This window comes from Lampetra planeri, chromosome 11, assembly GCF_965212315.1.
Source record: "Lampetra planeri chromosome 11, kcLamPlan1.2.h2, whole genome shotgun sequence".
NCBI classification, from domain to species: Eukaryota; Metazoa; Chordata; class Hyperoartia; order Petromyzontiformes; family Petromyzontidae; genus Lampetra; species Lampetra planeri.
Window position 1 is genome coordinate 15,301,656 of NC_136117.1, and position 22,885 is coordinate 15,324,540.

A 22,885-nucleotide genomic window follows, 5' to 3' on the forward strand; every position below is an offset into this window, starting at 1 on the left:
TGATGAGCAGTAATGGGACTGGGGCATGCGGCCCGGGCCGATCGGAACGCCCTAACGGCCCATTAACCCGTTAACCCGTTAACCCGATTAGAGATCACAATCCCCTCGGCGGCCTCTCTTCATCTCTCGGCTGACAATTAGGGGGGCGGCGGGAGACCTGCCACTGAGCCTCCCTCCCTCCCTCACCTCCCTCCCCCCCGTAACCCCCCTCCCCCATCCCCGTACTCATCATCCGTATTTATTAGCTGCCAGCCGCAATAGAACACCGCGGACACGAGCGACGATGCGGCTGCGTTTGATGGTGGAAGCGGCGGCCGTGGCTTTTGTTCGGGGCTGGTGCCAATCGGGTGACTTGCTGGCACGTGAGACGGTGGGGGGGGGGGGCGGAAGGGAGGTGGGGGGGCAGCGCACAGATGGCAGGCGAATACCCCCCACCCCCCACCCCCCATACAGCCCCCCACCCTCTTCCAGCTTTGTGGAAATTTTCCTCGTCACCGCCCCCCCCACCTTTCTCCCAACTCACTCGCCAGCCCCGTTTTGAATTTGGGGGTCGTAGCTGAGAGGGTCACGGTGCCGTCAGGAGGGGCTGCCCACACAGCGCGAGCCCTACGGCTGCACATGCGTGTACACGTGCGTATACACGTGCGTGTGCCCGCGTGTGCATGCGTGTACACGTGCGTGTGCGCGCGTGTGCATGCGTGTACACGTGCGTGTGCGCGCGTGTGCATGCGTGTACACGTGCGTGTGCGCGCGTGTGCGCGCGTGTGCATGCGTGTACACGTGCGTGTACGCGCGTGTACACGCGTGTGATCGTGCTCCCCTCTCACTTATTCGCCGTCCGGCTCTAATGTCTGCCCTCCTCTCTCTCAGTGCCGTGCTCTCTATGGCTCTGTTTCTCTCTCTCTCTGCCTGTCTCATTTTTAATTTCTCCTTGTCCGCACATGTTTCTGCTGTGCGTCCGTCAGTCTCTCAGTGTTTGCACGTCCATCCGTCTCGCTGTCTGTCTGCCAGTATTTCTGCTGCCCTGTCTACGTAATAAATTTACGTTATTAATCAGTAAAGAGTCGAGATTCTGGTTCATCGCCAGAAAATAAAATACCTTACGTTTGTGTCCATCAACCGCAGTGCCTTCTGGGCCGGTGTTTCCCATCAGCGTTTGTGGTCAGCAACCCTCACAGGCTCGTGAATTATGTAACGGAATTAAATCAACGTTTAACCAATCGGCTTTTGACTTTCTTAGTCTCAACGGCAGCGTGTGGCCTGCTAAACAAACCTGTGCTGGGTTTCACGGTCGGTCCCAAACCCGCCTTGCCTTCCCACACCTCCATCTTGGATCGCACGTGATTTGTCTCTGTCCACCAGACGCACACCAGGCCCCGTATTCAGAGACAAGGCCACACAGCCGTTGCCCTTGCAGCAGAAATAATAAAAATAATAATCAGGGCCGAGATGGCACCTCTCAGCAGCCGGGACAGAGCCCCACGTCGACACCACGGCAAGGTCCCCAGCATCGTCACCTCCGACCTGTCGCTACACCTTAACGCCAGCGCACACACAGGTTCCAAAGCGCCAACAGAATCAGTGGCACTGCTGTTTTTTGGTCATTCCCGGTTCATTGCTGAGCCAATTCTGAGCCAATACCAGATAATTCCCGGGCCATTCCTGGGCCAGCAGGGACCATTCCGCGACGAGTCTCTAATGTGCGCTCCACTTGGCATGCGGCCCTGCCTCCCTCCTCCTCGTCTTCGCAGCTCACGATCCGGGCGGAGAACGTCCCGGAGCTGCTGGCCGGAGTGAACTGCACGTTTGAGGGCGCGGCCGAGACGCCGGGGGAGGTCTACGGCTCCCGCGTGCGCTGCCTGTCGCCCTCGGCACGCGACGTCGCGCACCTCCTGCGCAACGTCACGGGTAGCGGTCGCATCGTTATAACAACCGCACGGCGCCACCGTTCACAACCGCCCAGCCGCTGGTCCACCACCAGCGTGCTTCACACAAAGGGGCAAACCGCTTTCACATTGCACATCACTGGAGCGCACCGCCTGACGTCCGACGTTTCGCTCCACGTGCCGCCAGGAGATTCTTAGAGAGTTGAAGTGAGAGCAGCTCGTGCTAATCTCAATCTGTTCACATCCGTACGGGGATAGAGTGTTACCTCCTCGTGCAATCCGCTGAAAACATCTTAACATTAAACACCCAATGGAGCAGCAGTAGAAGGCTATGACTGTGGCTCTCCTGGATGAAGGAGTCACCACAAGGACTGCCTGTCCTGCACCCCCCGCACGCCCCTCTCTGCCCCCCTCGCTCTGTGTGCCCCCCCCCCGCCCCCACCAGGAGATCGCCGCGTCATGACACTCGGACTCAAGTCTCTGGGGACCGGAGTGCCGTTTGCCAGCACCAGCCTCATCTTCTACAACTGCAGCAAGCATGCGTCGTGAGTGGGGGGCACTCACAGGGAAAGCCAAATGGGTGGGGGGCAAAGGGCAGATGGGCGGAGCATATAAGCTGGCTAGCCGGATGGGTGAGAGTGAGTGGATAGTGGTGTATGGCTGCTTGTGGGTGGTTAGGTAGCTGGGTGGCTATGTGGCTCGGTGTGTGGGTGGGTGGCTGAGTGGGTGGATAGCTGGGTGGGTGCGTGGCTGGTTGGCCTGGGTGTGTGGGTGACTTGGTGGTTGGCCAAGTGGCTGGGAGCGTGGCTGGGTGTGTAGGTGACTGGGTATGTAGGTGACTGGGTGGTTGACTGGGTGGCTGGGAGCGTGGCTGGGAGCGTGGCTGGGAGCGTGGCTGGGTGTGTAGGTGACTGGGAGGTTGACTGGGTGGCTGGGAGGGTGGCTTGGAGCGTGGCTGGGTGTGTAGGTGACTGGGTATGTAGGTGACTGGGTGGTTGACTGGGTGGCTGGGAGCGTGGCTTGGAGCGTGGATGGGAGCGTGGCTGGGTGTGTAGGTGACTGGGTGGTTGACTGGGTGGCTGGGAGGGTGGCTTGGAGCGTGGCAGGGTGTGTAGGTGACTGGGTATGTAGGTGACTGGGTGGTTGACTGGGTGGCTGGGAGGGTGGCTTGGAGCGTGGCTGGGAGCGTGGCTGGGTGTGTAGGTGACTGGGTGGTTGACTGGGTGGCTGGGAGGGTGGCTTGGAGCGTGGCTGGGTGTGTAGGTGACTGGGTATGTAGGTGACTGGGTGGTTGACTGGGTGGCTGGGAGCGTGGCTTGGAGCGTGGCTGGGAGCGTGGCTGGGTGTGTAGGTGACTGGGTGGTTGACTGGGTGGCTGGGAGGGTGGCTTGGAGCGTGGCTGGGTGTGTAGGTGACTGGGTATGTAGGTGACTGGGTGGTTGACTGGGTGGCTGGGAAGGTGGCTTGGAGCGTGGCTGGGAGCGTGGCTGGGTGTGTAGGTGACTGGGTATGTAGGTGACTGGGTGGTTGACTGGGTGGCTGGGAGGGTGGCTTGGAGCGTGGATGGGAGCGTGGCTGGGTGTGTAGGTGACTGGGTGGTTGACTGGGTGGCTGGGAGGGTGGCTTGGAGCGTGGCTGGGTGTGTAGGTGACTGGGTATGTAGGTGACTGGGTGGTTGACTGGGTGGCTGGGAGCGTGGCTTGGAGCGTGGCTGGGAGCGTGGCTGGGTGTGTAGGTGACTGGGTGGTTGACTGGGTGGCTGGGAGGGTGGCTTGGAGCGTGGCTGGGTGTGTAGGTGACTGGGTATGTAGGTGACTGGGTGGTTGACTGGGTGGCTGGGAAGGTGGCTTGGAGCGTGGCTGGGAGCGTGGCTGGGTGTGTAGGTGACTGGGTATGTAGGTGACTGGGTGGTTGACTGGGTGGCTGGGAGCGTGGCTGGGAGCGTGGCTGGGTGTGTAGGTGACTGGGTATGTAGGTGACTGGGTGATTGACTGGGTGGCTGGGAGCGTGGCTGGGAGCGTGGCTGGGGGGACCTGGCACGGTGAGTGAGGGATAGACGATGTGCTCAGGCGGACGTCCGCGCTGCATTTACCGAAAAGCAGCTCTGAGAATCGATGCCGGGGAAAATAAATAAATAAATATCCACGGGAGGGCGGGGAACGCCGGTGGGTGGCGTGCGGGGGGAGGAGTGATCGGGCTGGCGGAGGGGGGGGGACGATGGAGGAATTTGGCAGTGACGAGCGGAGGAGCGCGACGGGAGAGGCGCTGCTCGTGCCACGTGACGCCTCCACTGCGGCTGGAGACGCCGTTCACGGCGAGTGGCTATCGACAGGAAGGACCCCCCCACCCCCCACGCCCCCACCCCCCCCACCCCCCCACCCCCCCACCCCCCACGCCCCCACCAAGATCGCGCTGTGATGGATTAGGATGCTCTCTCTTCTCTGTCGCTGTTTTGTTTTTCTTAATCCACGATTTTAATTACAATTAGACGTTACATTCTTTACGATTGTGAGGGCAAATCCCGTTAGAGGAGCCGTGAAAGATTTCCGCACAGCAGCAGCAAAAAGAATCTCCCGCAATGAAACGAGATTCGACGGTTGCGGCGGCGGCGATGGCGGTGTAATCCGGCTGGCGGCACTCGGCAGGTTCCGCACGAGATTGTACGCCACGGAGAAAATGTGACTCAATAAGAGGCTAAATCCCCTGGTGATTGCCTCTTACGGGCGTAATGTAACACGGGCGAGGGTGGCGCCGCGCGGCAGATGCTCGCTCGCCCGCACGTGTTAGTGTGTGTGTGTGCGCGTGTATGTGTGCGTGTGTGTGTGTGCGCGTGTGTGTGCGCGCGCATGTGTGTGTGTGTGTGCGTGTACCCCTCCGTGACGTCGCACTCAGTGATTCAGCAACCCGACGACAATAACGACGATGACGGCGGTGGTGGCGGCGATGGTGGTGTTGGTAGTGGTGGCGTTGGTGGTGGTGGTGGTGATGCTGGTGGTGGTGGTGTTGGTGCCGGACGGCAATGCTGTGGTGGGCAGTGCCGTGGTGGGAGGGCCAATGTAGATTGGCCTTTCCCCTCATGGCGTTTGTAACCACCATGGCGGCCAAATGGGGGTTCTTGACAGGTACAAGGGGCTGGTTAGCCCCTCCACCTTCAATAAATTACCACCAAACCACGACGTTTATGACGTCTCCTGGCCATACCCCATTTGGCAGAACCAGAAGACTGAATCCTTATCCTCGGGGCTCCTCCAGAAACATTAAAAAACCATTACGGGTGGCCACATGGAATGTTCCAATGCTCGCTGCGGAGGAGAGGCTGCCACTCCTCTGTCGTGAGCTGGACCGGTACCACCTGGATCTCTGTGGTGTTCAGGAGGTCCGGTGGACCGGCTCTGGCTCCTGTCACCATGAGGAGTGGACAGTCCTCTACTCGGGATAGGAGACTGTCAAACAACAGGGAGTGGCTCTGAAGGAGGCGTGGGAGCGTGGCGGTGAGGTGTGTGAAGCTGTAAGCCCTAGGCTACTTTGGGCTCGCCTTCCCATCAACCAGAGGCAAGGAGTGGTGGTCGTGGTGACTTATGCCCCCACCGAAGACGAACATCCGTGGAGGGATGCAGGCAAGGCCGAGTCAGATGCCTTCTATAACCTCCTGTTACAGGTGCTGGCTAAAGTGGCCCCTCGGCATAGAGTCATCTTGTTGCGTGACTTCATTGCCCGAGTTGCTCATGATATAGGCACCTGGTCTGGAGTGATTGGAAGACATTGGCCAGATCAGCTCAATAACAACGGTAGGAAGCTGCAATTTTTTTGTGTAGCCCATGGGCTTGTAATTACCAACACGCTCTTCTGGCATCGGCGCATCTACACAACATCATGGATGCATGCCAGGTCCAAGCAAGAACATCTGCTGAACTACATAGTGACGGAACAGCGGATGCGGGCCCATGTCCTTGACACCAGGACCTACCGTGGAACTGATCTGCCAACTGACCATCGACTTGTCATCTGTAAGATGCGCCTGCCATTCTTCCACTCCGGTGGTGGGTGTGTAGTGGTTAAATTCAGGCGCACACTGGAACTTTGGAGGCAACACTATTTATTAGGTAACATAACAATTAACACTTAACACGACGACTTAAGGTGGTAGCCACCTTTCCTAACTTAGCTAACCTACGGGGGTACTACATCACTGGACCAGGACAGCCCAACACGCTGCCTGGTCCACTCGCGGAGACCGGAGAGCTTCATCCCAGAGATGACCCAGCAGCAGAGCAGAACAGCCCAGGACAGCCCAGCTCTATGTCCACACCCCACCCCCCTTCCCGATCCTTCGGGAAGGCCCGAGCCCCCAACCACGTGACCCCCTGGGGCCCCTGGCTCCCTTTATCCGGTCACGTGTCCTGTTGGGTTCACGCAGAGTGTCACGGCCTGACACGACCTCCGTGACACCCGCCTACGGTCCCTATACGACACTACAGGTGGACACCCAGGACAACATTCAAACCCATAGTGGCATGGTCTCAGCTAGCTGGTGAAAGCTGCAAGCGATAATTTCATCATTGCTTGTGGCTGGGGTTGGCATCGTCCTCCACTCCTCCTGATGTCGAGGGGAAATGGGCGAGGTTTAGGACTGTGGCTCATGCAGCTGCAATGGCTGCTTTGGGAACACGGTCCAGACCTCCCCAGAGACCCTGGCTGGCAGAGGAGGTGTTCAGGGCGGCTGAGAAAAAGCGACAGGCCCACTCTCATCATCTACAGCATCCCACGTCAGAGAATGAGGAGGCTTACCGCAGCCTTCGCTCGGAGATTCAGAGGGCCGTGAGGTGCTGCAAGGATGGGTGGTGATCGTGGGTTGCTGAGGAGATGGAATCTGCCGCAATGACCCGCGATCACAAATCGCTCTTTAACTCCATCAAATAAGTAACCTGCAGCGCCACACCTATTACCATGATTAGGGGAAATAATGGTGATCCAATTTTTGACCCCCAGAAACAGTTTTGCAGATTTTTTTAGCATTTTTGTGAGGTCCAGGGGAAGGGGAAATCCCTCAATCTGGAAAACATCATGGGACTGGTACCAGCGGTGTCAAGATCAGCCTCTGTGGAGGAGGCTCTTGAAGGACGCTACTGGGCATTTGGAGGCAGTCGCCCTCCAACAACAACGGAGGGTGGAGGAGTGACGCTCACAACAACGAGCGGAGCGCCGGGTGGCTAAAGCACAGCAAGTTGGCACAGTAGGGGGCACAGGTGGTGCATCGGCCAGTCATCTGAGTCAGTCGGCCCGTGGCACCTGCTGGGTCTGCCCCGTGACCTCCTGCCAGCGGGCGTTCGACACTTCACGTGGCCTCAACATTCACATAGCCTGGCACAAGCGTCGTGGTGACGTCACCACCACTTATTGGCGAATGGCGGTTATTGTTGTAGGTGGGGAGCGGTAGTGTAGTGGTTAGAACGCTGTGCTATGAACCTGGCGATCCGAGTTCGATTCCTGCTCATGGCCAACACCAGTGACGATTATCTGAACCGGGCTTGGGCCTCAAATGAGTAACTGGTGCGGTGTGTAAATGTCGCCACTGGGGAGACAAAGGCGTGGTGTTGGCCACCCACCCCCTCGTGTGCCATATCGGCCTTCATAGGTGCTCGCAAACAGCACTTTCCCCAACAGTCTGTTAAGGCTACACGAGGGATTTTGTCTTTGGTGTGGGTGGTCGTGGTGTTGGTAACCGCCCACCGCTGCTCCTCATTCCGTGCGCCGTGCAGGCGGTGCGACGCGTCACGGCGCGAGCAACAAAACAAATAAAGCAAAATCAATCTTGAGAATGACCGAGGAGTGAAGAATGGATAATGAGATGTGGTGAGGGAGGGGGTGAGGGTCGGAGCCAGGGCTGGGTGATGCCTTCTGCTGCCGTGGGTGTTTGCATCGTCTAAACATCGCTGTCTGTCTCTCTCTCTCTCTCCCTTCCTCCCCCTCCATCGTCATCCCTCTGTTGTCTGTCCCTCCCTGCTTGCCCCCCTGTTGATGGCCTCTCCCTTCTCTCTCTCTGATTATCTCTTCGTTTGTAATCTTCCCCCCTGTCTCTTTGTCACCTCTCAAACATTTTCCATTACCTTTACCACCATCATTATGATCTAAAACTCCTTTGCCTGTCTCTCCCTCCTACCACGACCTACACCATCGTTATCATCTCTCTGTTGTCTGTCTATCTCTTCTCATTCCCCCCTTTTATTTTCTCTCCTCTCTGCTGCCTCTCCCTTGTCATCTTCCCATCATCAATACGTTTCTCTCCACATCCTTTCTTCATCACCCATCTCCACCTCCTCTCTATCTCTCCCACCACCACCACCACCTCCTCCTCGTACCCCGCCCCCCCCCCTCCCGCCCGCCAGCTGCCTGGCGTGTGTGAGCAGCTCCTTCCCGTGCCACTGGTGCAAGTTCCGCCACGTTTGCACGGACCACCCGGGCAGCTGCTCCTTCCTCGAGGGCAGAGTGAACGTCTCCGAGGTGAGCGCCCCGGCTCGTTACGTAAATCCGTCGCGATGCAAACGGCCGTGGCAATCCGCCCGGCCTCGCGAGGCTCGGAAACGAGACGCCGGCGCTGACGGGGCGAGGCCGCGGGGGCCGTGGGGAAGGGGGGAGGAGTGGCGGTACGAGGGCAGCGCCGGCGGAGGTGGTGGCGATGGGAGCGAGGTGGCGAGGGATGCGGAGAGAAGCGGTGGAGATGGGAGATTGGGAGGAGTTGACCGGAACAGGCGACAAGCAGGCACAAGCAAACCGATTAAAGGCTAAAGGCCCAAAGCATCTCAAGGCCCCCAGAGTTGTGGCAATAGCGAGAAGAATAATAATGAGGGTTGTGCCGAATTTAAATTAGATCCGTGGAAAAATAAATAAATTGACATGTAAATTATTTTAATAACTCTTAAAACTATTTAATTGCAATTAGTCTATTAACGCGGTTATATTCACATACTCGCACGGCAATCACTTTGGGCTCCGAATGGAGTCGCGACCTTACTGACGGAGAGATGTCGATGGGAGGATGAGATGTTGATGGGATGATGAGACGTCAAAAATCTGAAGCAATCAATGGTTGGATCTCGCTTCTTTGAAAAGGTGCGCCGTGCCGGCGTCCGGCGGTGGTGTCGCCCGCCCTGGCGAGCGCTCGCCCGCCCGGGTGAGCGCTCGCCCACCCGGGTGAGCGCTCGCCCACCCGGGTGAGCGCTCGCCCACCCGGGTGAGCGCTCGCCCGCCCGGGTGAGCGCTCGCGAGTGTTTAAATTCAGCCGGGTCTGCCCGGGTCGGTGACCCAGACAATATTCTCACACGCGGCACACCACATCCAGTATACTTCCCATTCCGCTCTACCAGCGGGAGTCGGAAAATATTGGAGCGAGAGATGAGCCCCGGGTGGCAAGCCGAGCAAAGCAGTGTGGGGAGCTCTCCTCTCCCTTGGCCAGCGGTGGAAATTCCACACTCCCCTCGCTCCACAGTCGCCTCTTTATTTAAATGCCCGTAATGATCCGCAGCAGTGAGTGGAGCGAGTGGAGCGCCCCGGGCTAACGAGCCACGCACCTCCTGCCCGTCGCCCACCCTCTGGGGCGTGGTGGGGGAGGAGGGCCGGGGGGAGGCTGTAGGAAGGGAAGTCGCTTCTGCAGATAGATCTTTTTTCCAAAGTCGGGGCTTCATTGCTCACCGGGTCGCTGTTCAACTGCGAGTGGGCCACACGTCACTGCTACCAACCACGGCCATAGCGACTGGTTATACTGTTTGTGGTGTGCCGGGCGTGGAAGTATTTTGCAGGTCACCGATTTGGACAGGCCCTTCCTTCTGGGTCTCCTCGCCGTCACCCCACCCACCGGACCCCTCGCCGCTCGGCCGCCCCCCTTCCCCCGCCCCCGTTGCAGCTGTCAGGATCGGAGACCCAATACAGACGCCGTTGTGCGCGCGCACACGGCCGCCTTTGTTGCTGGGGGGGACGCGCGCAGGAGTGCATGCGTTGACTGCGATCACATTCCGCTGTCTGTGCGCGCGCACATCGCGTGGCCATTGTCCGGCGCACAACGCCACGGCGGCGGCCTCACGCTTGAACCCCGACGGCTCCTCGCTTGATATCCGATAGCCTCTCACTTGAACCCCAATGGCCCCTCACTTGAACCCCAACAGTCCTTCACTTTATCCCCGACGGCCTCTCACTTGAATCCTGACGGCCTTTCTCTGGAACCCCGACGGCCCCTTACATGAACCCCAATGGCCCCTCACTTGAACCCCAACGGGCCCTCACTTGAACCCCGACGGCCCCTCGCTTAAACCCCAATGGCCCCTTACTTGAACCCCCAACGGTCCCTCACTTGAACCCCAACGGCCTTTCTCTGGAACCCAGACGGCCCCTCGCTTGAACCCCGACGGCCCCTCACTTGAACCCCGACGACCCCTCACTTGAACCCCGATGGCCTTTCTCTGGAACCCAGACAGCCCCTCGCTTGAACCCCAATGGCCCCTCGCTTGAACCCCAACAGGCCCTCGCTTGAACCCTGACGGCCTTTCACTTGAACCCTGACTGCTTCGAGCTTGAACCCTGCCGGATGGGCGAATTTTCAAGGGTACTGAGTGACTCGTGAAAAGAGGGGCGACTCATGAACAGGGGGGCCACCTGTGAAATGGGGGTCAGCTCACGAGAACGGGGGTGTCTGATAAGAAGGGGGGGGGGGGTGGGGGATAAAGCGGAGTCACCGTGCTGGCACCAACGTTGAATATGTGCGTACAGCTGCAATATCCCCATAGGTGAAACAACTTAATTTGGAGCTTTCGAGTAATCCCCATAGGTGGTTGCTGTATTGTCACCTTGGCCACGCGGTTGGCCACGCGGCGGGTGAGCCCGACTGGCAACGCCCAGAGGGCCAGTGCGGCCCCTTGCGCTCGATCTCGTCGAGCCTCTCGCGCTCGACAAATGCCACCCCGCGCGGAGCGTCGTTCCGAGCCCTCACGAATGCCTCCCGGGAACGCTGTGGACGATTCTCTACCTGGGTTGATGGTCTGAACGCGGGGATCGCGGTAACTCTCCCGGGGGCGATGCGACACGAACGCAGCTCCCGTCTCACGCCGTGCCGCTATTGGGGACTCGCCCCGGCAGGAGACCGGACGCGTTAATCGGAGCGTCGTCTAAAACCTGGGACACGAAACAAAAACGCGTTAAAAGGACCCGCCTCGGTATCCCGGCCCTGCCGGCCAGAGATGGCGTTGCCCGGCCTGGCGCGGGTGCCGCCGTCACCGCGCGTGGTGGAATCCACGCGCGTGCCCGGCTTGTGTCGCGCACGCATCACGCGTCGTTTCAAACAGCTGCTGCAAGCGCTTATCAAAAATTATAATTATAATAAAAACAACCGCAAGCAAACAATCTGGAGGATTGACGGCAAACAGCGGGCGGGCGAGCAGGCGAGGATGTATTTGCTTTAATTAAAAGTGTGCTCTGTGAGAGATCGACGTTTTTATCAAATCTAATCACATTAAACATTCATAGTGGCGGCTTCAAAGGCGGCGCTGTGTCGTAGCTGCAAAGTCAGCCCCGGGGAGGCGGCTGTTTACACCTGTTAGCTGTGTCAGTTTGGATGTGGCCCAATGTGTCTGCGGCGTGCACCACTGCTATTGTTTACAAAGGCGGCGTAATGAATTTCGCTTTGACGCTGATTGCGTGAGGCTCTGTGATCTCCGCGCCCGAGCGGCACGCGACGACAAACCGCTCGCTTCCTGAAGCGCGCGCGTGGGACATCCCGCCACTCCGCGCCCTCCGCAACGACGCCTGGCGGTTAGCACGCCGCACCACGAACCCGGGGACCCGAGTTCGATTCCCGCTCGCGGCCAACATCGGCGACGAATGTCTGAGCCGGAATTGGCCCTCCTCTAGGTCGACCTAAATGAGTATCTAGTGTGGTGCATGAACATCAGCATGGGGAGACAAAGGCGGTCGGGTGTGGTGCTGGCTAGCCACTCTCGTTGGGGCGCCGTGCCCGCCGCTCGCTAACTGCGCTTGCTCCAACGGTCTGTTGTGGATTTTGCTCGCTCGATGCAATTCCCAGCGCTCGCGTCCTCCGGAGGGAAAATTTGCCCATCGGCCAATCGGCGACGCGGTTTTCCCGGGGGCCGAACGCCGGAGGGCGACGGCCGCCCTCACGGGCGCCGGCGTCGTCGATCCGGGGGCGTTCGCTCATAATGAAGACGATCAGCGCCACGGCGCAAGTGGGGAGGAGACGGCCGTGGCTCACAGGGAGCCCCGTTAATGAGGCCACGTGACGCGCTTAGCACTGGGGGGGAGGCGGTGTGTGGAGGCCGCGGCGCGCACTTGTGGCACAGGGCGCACTCAATTACCACTCGGCTCTGCTGCGACACCGCTTGCCCGATTATAATTTTAGTGGCTTTACAGGGGAGTTTCAAACCATTGATTGTTATCTCTGTTTGTCTATCCTCTGTAACGGGGGTGGGGGCAGGGGGGTGGGGGAGGGACGATAACTCTCGTTAAGTTGATCCAACATGAACGAAACTTCATTGTGAAGCTGCTCTTATGTTGGGTCGCGAACACTCGCCACTCGAGACGGAGCGCCGCTCCCATGCCGTGGCCCCCCTCCGCTAACCCTTTAACCCCGCCCTGGATTAGAGAGGGGGGGGGGGGCGGCACGCTGAACGAACTTCAAACAAAAGCTGAACGCTGATCAAGACGAGTATCAATGATTGACTTGACTTTAACAGTTTAGAAAAGGGGAGCCTTGTGTGTGTCTGTCCACTCTGCCACGTGCAGAAGTGCGCGTTCGTGCGTGGATATGGGAAGCGGTAGTGTCGTGCTTAGCGCACTGTGTTATGAACCCGGCAGCTCGAGTTCGATTCCCGCTTCCTGCCAATAAGAGTGGCGAATATCGGACCCAATGCCTGGGCCTCCCCGAGTGCTGATGCTTACACACCGCACTGGGGAGTCAAAGGTGGCCGGGCGTGGTGTTGCCCCCCCCCCACCCCTTGTGTACCACAGCGCCGGCCCTCATAGGTGCTCGCTACTAGCAGCACTGAGCGGGGGATGTTTGTCTTTATATCCACAGGAGTGCCCGCAGCTGCTGGCGCCCTCCACGGACGTGCTCATCCCGGCCGGCGTGGTGCGGCACGTGACGCTGGCGGCGCGGAACCTGCCCCAGCCGCAGTCGGGCCAGCGCGGCTACGAGTGCGTGCTGACGCTGGGCGGGCGCGAGGAGCGCGTGCCGGCGCTGCGCTTCAACAGCTCCAGCGTGCAGTGCCAGGAGATCGCGGTACGGACTCGACGCGTGCCGCGTGCATGCGTGCCGCGTGCCGCGTGACGCGTGCTGCGATGGAAATGCGAGCGCCCGAGCCCCGCGAGCCCGAGAGCCGGCGCTCTCACCAGGCGGTGCAACCGCCGGATGGGATTTGACAATAAATACGATCTCGATGCTGGCGCCGCCAATAAAAACACCCAACCGCAGCGACGTGAATAATTTAGCGGTGGCGTGCTGCTTGTGGCGGTTAAAGTGCACCGCCGCTCCGCCCAACAGGAGGAAGCGCTAGTTGATCGCGTGATTTTAATTTAATTAGGCTGGGGTGGTTACAAGTAGCCAGCGCCGTTAATCTCTCCGCGCTGGCTCTGCCGAGTTGTAATCAGTTTGGCTTGCCACGCCGCCCGTGTCCTCTTTCTCCGGTCCCGTTGATCGCTCGCCGATTTCTTATCCCACCGCTCGCTCCGTTTGCTCGCCACGTGTCCCTTTCATCCCTGTTGCCTCACCTTGCTCATTCCCCCGAGTTCCATCGCTCGCGTGATGGGGCTCTCCATTCGTTCCCGTCACCTGCTCAGTGACTCGTGTCCCGTCCCACAGCTCGCTTCCCTGCTCCACCGCTCGCTCGTTCGCTCACCCTCTGTTCTAGCTTTTGCTTGCCACACGTTGCATCACTTGCGCATTGCTCGCCCCTTTACTCAGTCACTCACCCCACATCCCATCGTTCACTCATTAGGTCACTTACACTCCCTCACTCACTGACTCACTCACCATTTCACTCATTCACCCGCCCACTCACTAACCCATTCACTCATTTGCCCACACACCCACTGACCCGCTCCCTTGCTCACTCCCTCGCTCACTCACTCTGCTCGCCCCAGAGTTGGGAGGCCCAGCCTGGGTGTTTCTGTGCCACCGCTGCCGATGAGATTCGCCCCACAGTCCCCCCCTCTCGACCGATGTGTAGTGGCAGCAGCAGCAGCGGTGGTGATCGCGACCCAGACATGGCGCCCTTCCCGTGGTGTTTGTTTGTTTGTTTAGGCTGCAAAGTAACGGCCATGACGACGGTCATAATAATAATAGTAATTATATTTACACCGACGTTACTTCACGGCCACAGTTTGTGACTGAGTGGGGTTGGGGAGGTGGGGGGAGGATGTGGTGGTTGGAGGGGCACGGCGATGATGATGATGTGTGTGATGTACCAGCGTTGGAACGCGGTGGGTGAGATGGGGCTGATTGAGCCCCGGGAAGGAGGCCAAAGCTGTAATGGGAGCCGGAGGAAATGCCGGATTCCGGGGAACACAAACATCCGCCTCGCATATTTTGCTGCCCTCAGTAACCTTGGCGTTAAAATAATATCGCCTCTACTCCACGCGAGCGGTGGCGCAGCGGTTAGCGCGCCGTGCCACGGCCGCAGCGACTCGAGTTCGATTCCCGCTAGCGGCCAACATCAGTGGGACGAATATCCAAACCGGTTCTAGGCCTCCGCTAGGCCGCTCATGGTTAACTCATGGAGAATGTCAGCATAGCACTGCTGTTGCCCTAGGCCTTCAATGAGTACCTGGCACACTTTCCCTAACAGTCTGTTGAAGACTATACGGGGAGATCTTTGTCTTTTGAGCCGGTAGTGTAGTGGTTAGCGCACTGCACGACGAACCCCTCGACCCGAGTTTGACTCCTGTTCACAACCAACATGGGTGACGAATAGTTGGACCGATCCTGGGCCTCCCCTAGGTCGACTCAAATGAGTACCTGGTGCAGTGTGTAAGCATTGGCACTCGGGGACAAAGGCGGCCGGGCATACTTCTGGCCAAGAACCCCCTCGTGTGCATCAAACGTCTGTTAAGGCTCCATGGAGGATCTTTATTTTGTGTGTGTGTGTGGTGCTACGAGGACCGCCGTCGACGTGCTTGTGTGTGCGCGTGTGTGTGTGCGCGTGTGTGCGTGTGTGTGTGCGCGTGTGTGCGTGCGCGTGCGTGTGTGTGTGTGTGCATGTGTGTGTGTGCGTGTGTGTGTGCGCGTGTGTGCGTGCGTGTGTGTGTGTGTGCGTGTGTGTGTGCGTGTGCAGTATGCGTACGACGAGGACGTGGGTGACGTTCTCGTCGACTTCTCCGTCGTTTGGAATGGAGATTTCGTCATCGACAACCCGGCCGACATCAAGGGTGAGTCGCCAATTCCGGGCGGGAGTGCCAGGTGCGGTTCATCACCACCACCGCCGCCACCGCTGCATGCTCGTAGGACACGTTCCTCGCGGTGGTACATCTCAGCCGGCCCTGCGCAGCGCAACCTGCACGCAGCACCGGCCAGCGGCCCGCCACGAGGAGCCCAAGCTGCTCCCTGGTTTTACTCAATCAACCAATTTGCTGATGATTGATCAAAGTCGGGATCTTTACCGTCCACTGTGACACAAGCCACACGTTGTCGTGTTTCATGGCTCCAGTATTAACCAGCGCGGTCACTGGGGTTCCTATAATTAGTTGGTGACGCGGAGAGCCACCCGCAAAGAGTATTGCTCAGGAGGGACCCGCTACACTGGGATGTTTGGCCAACAGCAGTTACACAGCGTGTGCGGGTTTAACTATGGGGGGAGGAAACCCGTCCACAACAGTGGGAGGTCTTACAAACTACACACGGACAGGATGCCAATTTGGGAATCCAACACGGGCACTTGTGGCTGCGTGCTACCGCCATGGGCGCCCGACGGGTTCGAACCGCGACCCTCGGCGATGAGCGGCGATTGCGCCACGGCCGCCCTCCCCCGGCGTCGCTTTCCCGCGCGGACGCCACAAATCACGGAGAAATCCCCCGGCGAGCCGGGAGCATCCTTAATTGAAAGTGGGGGGCACCCTTATCGCCTCGATTGCGTAACGCGCATCGCGCTCCGAGTTAAAAATAGGAAGATCGCCGCACGCTAATGGTCCGTGGTTAATGGCGCTCGTATCAGATGGCGAGCTCCGTGTCGCGTGCTCTTTTGTGCCGAGCTTTAAGTGTGTGCGTGCATGCGTGCGTGCGTTCCCATCCCCAGCGGCCTCTGAACTTAAATTTTCCATTTGCCCGCGCTGCAGCCGGCATAAACAGCGGCGCGTGACAGCGTGCGGTCTCGCCCGCGCCCATCGCGTCTCAAACACAAACCGCCAGCAGACCGCCAGAAGTCTGCCAGCAGCCTGCCTTTGCGCAGGCAGCGTACGCGTGTGCACTGACACACACACACACGCGCACGTGCGCACACGCGCACTGAGACGCACGCACAAAAAACCCTGAAACGCGATCGACCCCGCAGCCGCTGACGAACGGGCGTCTCGCCGCGGCCGCTTGCCGTGCAGGGTTAATCGGGATTCCCGTCCACTTAGGATCCATCTCGCCGTGACGGACGATGGGGAGCGGCGGTGTCCTGGGACTCGCGGGGTCGGAGGTCGCGCTAAAACAACCCCCGCACGCGCAAATAAATAAATATATATAAAGCCCACGTAGCCGAGCGCCGAGCGGCACGCGGGCGTCCCAGCGGCTCGCCGCCGCCGCGATCGGCTGCGGCCGGCGTAGCCACCGCCATCTCTCACCGGCCGTGATTGACTCGCACGCCATTCTGGCCGTGCCGGCGTGGGATGCCGGCGCTGGTGGGCAGCCAGAGGAGGGAACCGCGGAGATGGAGCGGAAACACTCAGATATTTCAGAGGAGCGGCACTCTTCATTCCAACTTGAGGCCAATCGAACAGGCAGCGACCTCGTCGGTCGGTCTCACTTCTCAGCCGCATATCATTAATTTTTTCTTATAGATCCAGCCCCACGGGAAAGAGGAGCGCAGCAAATCCACGCGGACTGAGAGATGCTCGTCGCCTTGGAGGGAGGCCTTCGTCCGTCAGTAGATCGATCGTCGCCGACGATGAACATGAGCGTCGTTGCCTCCATGTCTTGGGCCGTGCTGCTAATTTGGAGTGGACGTGGCAAATGGTTGTTGTGTTCACGCGTCAGCACATTGACGCCAGTACGCGTGTCGTGTCCATGCGTGCATCGCGTGTGCATGTGTTCACGTGGGCGTGCGTGTGTGCTTGTGTGTGCTGTGTTCACGTGGGCGTGCGTGTGTGCTTGTGTGTGCTGTGTTCACGTCGGCGTGTGTGTGTGCTTGTGTGTGCTGTGTTCACGTGGGCATGTGTGTGTGTGCTTGTGTGTGCTGTGTTCACGCGCGTTGCGAGCAGTGCACCTGTACAAGTGCTCGGCCGCGCGCGACAGCTGCGGCCTGTGCCTGAAGGCCGACGCACGCTTCGAGTGCGGCTGGTGCAAGGGCGAGGAGCGCTGCACCCTACGCCGGCACTGCGCCGCGCCCGACCTGCACTGGCTGCACCGCGGCATGCCCCTCGCGCGCTGCGCCCACCCGCGCATCACCGAGGTTCGGCACCGCACCGCGTCTGTCCGTTCGCCCACCGCTTGCCTGACGCTGCGATGATTGTCACCCGCACCCACCACCCACTCACGCGTCGCTTGGTTGTCCTTCCCCCGCACCTGCGATTAGCACGGTTGTCGACGTACGGTGCAAAATTAATGTCAACATACGTACGTACGTACGTCCGGTGACCGGCACACAGCACACGGCACTGTGCCAAACCGCGTCCGTCCACCGCTCACCGTGCATCACCTTGGCTTAGCCGCACGCGCTTTGATCTTCCCAACCCGCGCGTCGCTCGCTGAGGTTCTAGAATCGATCTGTGTGGAGTTTGAGAGTGCTGTGTAACGTGCCCTGTAGCACGACCCTCCTGAAAGGGAGTCCCAAGGCTTAAGACTCGCTGTGTTATTGGCATTACAAGCGCAGCACGCCACAACATCGCTCACCGTAAAGCGCGCACCACCGCGCACTCAGACCGGTCGTGCGGTCGCCGCGGCTCGGCGGCAGCACTTAACCGTGCGCCACGAGCCCACCCCCTCGCACGCCCCACGCCGCCGACTCCGGCTCCGCGCTCCGCGCTCCGGTCTCGGAGCAACGGCACTCTGCGGCCACTCGCGCGCGTCCGTGCATGGGCGTTGCCGGCTCTTACAAACTCGAGGGGGCGGGCAGACGGGCGGGCGAGTGGGCGAGAGTGCACATCGAGGGCCCAGCTGCGGTCCGCGTGCCGGCGCCGCGCGGCGTTGCCGCGGCTGGAGCCGCCGTCGCGCCTCGCGCACGACGCGTCTTGCCAGCTGGCCGTCGCTCATTTGCGTGATGAGCCCCGTTCGCCGGCTCTTGCCGGGTTAAGCGAGTGAATAATTGATAAACCGGGAGGCGCTAACGACGCCGATTGTTCGGCCGTTGCGCAGCGCGCTGCCGGTTAGCGCCGCGGACTTTCGCGCCGCCTCTCATCGTTTTCTTTGATTCGTATCACGGAGTGGGAAGTCGCGGAAGCGGATGTCGTAGAGCCGTTCCGGAGGTCCTCCTCCGATTGCACCCTGGTACCCACGCTGGCGGGCATCGAGTGCCCACTGCTCAGCCTGCCGTTGCGGTGCCCACATCGCTCCACGCGCAAAATCGTACTTGCGTGACGCTTCCTTCGGTCGCATCGGAACCCGGCACACGGCACGCCCCACGAGCCGCCGGCTCAAGTTGTTTCTCATCAAGCCCATCAACCGTCGTCACCGTCGCCACGATGGTCGTCATCGTCACGAGAGGAGAGTGCGCTCGCGCAGGCCCCAAGCAAACCGGCACGACTCCCACCGCGCAATCCACTCTGCCGCTCGCCGACCGACCACGCGGATAAATATACGGTGAGGAATTAAGCCCCAGGGGCTACTAATGTTAGGGCAACCGGACAGCCCCCCCTTCCCCCCACCCCACCGTCTTGCCCCGCCCCCGCTCTCTGTCATGACGGCAGCCGGCGACGACGTGAACGATTTGGGGGCGCACGCGGCGCAGCTGCTGGCCGTGTCCACGCGCCTCTCCCTCGTCTGTGCGCTCACTGCGCGGCGGCGGGGGGCGGGGGGCTGCTACGCTGCTGGACGAAGGCCTCCCCGAGCCATTGCCGTTTCTCCCGATCGCGCGATGCAGCCCGGCCATTGTCGCTCGCCCTCGACAACCGATCTCGAACCGCCGCCTCCACCGCCGCCGTCAGCACCGCTGCCGCCGCCATCAATGCCGCAACTTCCGTCACCGCCGCCGCTAGTGCTGGCGCTGCCTCCGCCGGCCAAGCGGATGGTGCACGTGCGTGGCCGCGCGCCGCTCGCTGACATTTGTGCCAGCGGGCGCCACGCGGCGTCCCCCACGGGCGCCACGCGGTGGGCCCCCCGCGGGCGACGCGCCGAGCCAGCGTTTTCTAATATTTATTCCTCCCCACTTCCTCGCCACCGCGCGGCCCCAGGCGCACGAGCGCCGAGCGCCGCCCGTGAATAATTAATCCTCGGGTCCCCAGCAGCAGGGCCCACTTTACGACACTGAGGCGCCTGCCCGCGCCTGCCACTGTGGGGTCGTCCGTCTTCCAGAGCAGGAAGCGGGGGTTGACGGCGATTGCCCAGACGCCGGTCGGCTTCTCGCTGCTTGCTGGTTTGTTTTGGAGTCTCCACCTTCTGGGAAGAGATCATCGTCCGCACCGTCGTTTTCGTCGTAGTGAGGCTGGTGGCGATCGCGTGCGGGCACAGGTGGCCTGCGCAGGTCACCTGTGCCACGCGCGCGAGGGGGAAGCACTCCATCTCGTACAGGCGTAACAGGTGGACTCCACATTTTTGCCGTACCGCCTTCTCCCGGCAGAGCCAGGGTACGGCACCTCCTCGACGCCCGCCCGCGGGAATGTGGCTTTCACAACATCCGTGTGCGGTGATCCACCAACCCTCGCTGCTGCCTCCACAGCGCCGGGTGACAGGCAGCCACGTGGAACTGCATAGCCACCGCGGTGGGGGTGGTGGCTTCCTGCACCGCTGCCGCCACTGTGAAGGAGCAGCGGCCGTGCAGACTCTGCTGCGTGCTGCCGGAGCCATCCCTGAGGCTCATCTGGCAGCGTGGAGAGAGCGCCGGCACCCTGGCACGCCGCAGGAGACGGCGCGGCCCCCGTCGCAGAGGCGTGCGGCCGGGTTGAAAAAAAAATCTATTTGTCAAAAACAATGACTGCTCGCCCCCCCCAGCGAAACAAATTGTGGTGGGGGAGGGGGGGGACGTCCTGGCACCCCCCCGCCCCCCGATGACCTGGATAGCGATTGCCATTGTCACGATCGCTAATGTCGCCGCATTACCCCGGTCGATTCCGCTTGCGGAGGGTGGAGGGGGAGACGCAACCATCGATTAATTTTTAACATATTTCATTTAATCATTGTCATCGTCATCGTCGTCAACAACCCCGGCGCATGGCTTGATGTTTCGTGTTTGTCCGGCTGGCTCAAGGCCGTGAACGGGAGATGCACATAAGAGCAGGCAATCGTGTTGACGTTCGACAGAAAGTAATTCACCAAAAAGTTTGTTTACTGAAGGTCCGCGACCTGACCCAGGCAGAGAACAAAGCGGATTGGAGGAGAGGAAAGCGTCTCTGAGACGGCCGCCTCACTGACATCTGCGAGTCGCAGAGCGACAGACGTTGCCCATCTCGGTTGAACCCCCGTCTCCCCGTTGCTGTGGGCGCGACGTCGGTTCAGGGAGCGCGCCTCCTTGCGCGACTTGAGCCGCGTCGACGGCCGGGGCTTGCGGTGACGTTGGGGTGGAGGCACGGCGGGGGGCGGGTGGACCTCTCCCCCTCTCTCTTCCCCCCTCTGTGCTCTTAGGCAATGAATGTCGGCTGTGCGTGGTGCCAGCGATCGAGGGCGTGCATGCCGGTTCCCACTCGGTCGCCTCGCGTCTCCCCCTCCACCCTCCGCAAGCATTCGCGTGCGACGCTGCCTCTGCTGCTGCTGATCATGACGATTACGATGCTGCTGCTGCTGTTGATGTTGATCAGAATCGAATTGCGGGCAGCAGCGGCAGAGAAAGGAACACTTGGTGACCGAATGGAACTCGCGCCGTCCTTGCGTGCGTGTCTGTTTTCATCGCGTAAACATTTTATAATGTTTTAAATGTTTAATTATGTTGATAGAAAGCCGAGATTGGGGTGCGCGGTGCCAGCGGACGGCGTTGTGCGAGGACTCCTTCTGGGTCTTGTTGTTCTTTAAACGCCGTCATTACGGACATTAGGGGGGGGACATTACCCACGCAGGTCTTATTAATGTTTCCCGTGGAATTCAGAAGATTTTGGGGGGGGGGTGGGGGGGAGTGGGGGGATGTGGGCCGGGGGGGGATGGGGGGTGGGCTTGGCAGGGTTTGTTGCCAATGGAAGGGCAGTGAGGGCACGGGAAGTGAGGGATACAAAGGCGGCCGGGCGTGGTGCTGGCCACCCACCCCTCGTGTGCCATACTGCCCTTCATAGGTGCTGTTGCTCGCTAAAAGCCCCGACACTTGAAGACTGTACGGGGCGTGTGCGGGATTGGGTTCCATTACAAGCTTGCTACGCAAGTGAGCTGCTAGACCATCTCGAGGTGTTATCCGAGTGAGATATTTGAATTAAAAAAGACAACAACACAATGGGTACGACCCGGAAACCCGCCGTCGGGGAGCCGAACAGCAGAGCCGCGAGGCCCTCCGAGTCGGGAGGAGCGCTCCGAGTCGGGAGGAGCGCTCCGAGTCTGAGGGCTCGCAGCAGAGGGCCGAGCCTGGACAGAGACCCCCCCGCGTAGCGTCCGCAGACCGTCGGGGCGAGCGCCGTGAGCAAGCGTCTGCGACGGCCGGCACGGCACATCTCCGAGCCGATGTTTGTTTTAATGCTGCACCGTGTGCTCGCTTAGGGTTGAGTCGACCTACGGGAGGCCCCAGACCACCGTGAGCGGGTATCGAACTCGGGTCTCTGCCAAGTTCGCGGTGCACGGACACACAGGCACGCACGACACTCGCCGCTCGAGTGAGATGCGTGGAATCTGCCCTTGAGCTCATCCAATTAGGGCTCTGCTCATAATTGGCTTCTTTCAGTATCGATTCTCGCCATGATTACAGGAAGCTACGGTTTAAACGGCACCGGTTTATTGTTGTTAGCGGTGTAAATGTGTAAATAATTAATTAAATTGCCGCACAATTAGCGGCGCGGATTCTCGGTGAGAGAGCGGCGGTGCGCGGAGAGGCACCTGCCGGGAGTGACAGCGCGGGGCCGAGCGAGGAGCGCGCGGAGTCGAGAACGCACGCACACGCAGGTTGGCGGAGTGCAGGGGCACTGCGAAGGCTTGCGGAGGCCTCTATCCAGCAGTGGATAGATCGTCACCGACACGATTAACGGCGAGAGCTGCAGAACCCAAGCCCCGGCCAGCGGCGCCGGTTCATCACCGAGCCCCCTGCCCCTCCCGCCCCTCCCCCCGCCCCTCCCCCCACCCCTCCCCCCGCCCCGTGTCCCCCCGCGAGAGGCCTCGTGATTTATTCATGTCAACGGCCGCTCACAAAAACCACGCGCACGCAAATATATATAAGTACGTTGACCCGGAGCCCTCGCGGCGTGCGGGCCGGGCCGCCCGCGGCCTCTCGCATCGCTCGCCGCGCCGCGGGTCTCGTTACCGTAAGCGGCAAACAGGCGCCGAAACGCAGAAATAACGAGACGTATGGCCGGGGGGGGGGGGGGGGGGGAGCGGCCAGAGCGGCCCGCTGACCGAACGAGTGGCCCGTGACCGGCCCGCTTTGCGTACGTCGAACTTGTTTCGCACCGCACGGAGCCGACCGACCGAGCGGCCGGCGGACTGAGATCGCATGAAATGAAAATTGCGGCGGCGCGACATCGCG

The 22,885-nt window shown here is 60.4% G+C and overlaps 1 protein-coding gene across 1 annotated transcript in view; it reads left to right on the forward strand.

Moving 5' to 3' along the window:
- Nucleotides 1-22,885, forward strand: part of LOC144721400 (plexin-A1-like) — a 136,029-nt gene that overhangs the window by 75,868 nt on the left and 37,276 nt on the right. Inside the window, exons 7-12 of the mRNA XM_078598997.1 lie at nucleotides 1,752-1,908; nucleotides 2,332-2,431; nucleotides 8,273-8,387; nucleotides 12,964-13,167; nucleotides 15,218-15,311; nucleotides 17,343-17,533. Coding sequence (XP_078455123.1) covers nucleotides 1,752-1,908; nucleotides 2,332-2,431; nucleotides 8,273-8,387; nucleotides 12,964-13,167; nucleotides 15,218-15,311; nucleotides 17,343-17,533 — 861 coding nt within the window. The remainder of the gene's footprint in view (nucleotides 1-1,751; nucleotides 1,909-2,331; nucleotides 2,432-8,272; nucleotides 8,388-12,963; nucleotides 13,168-15,217; nucleotides 15,312-17,342; nucleotides 17,534-22,885) is intronic.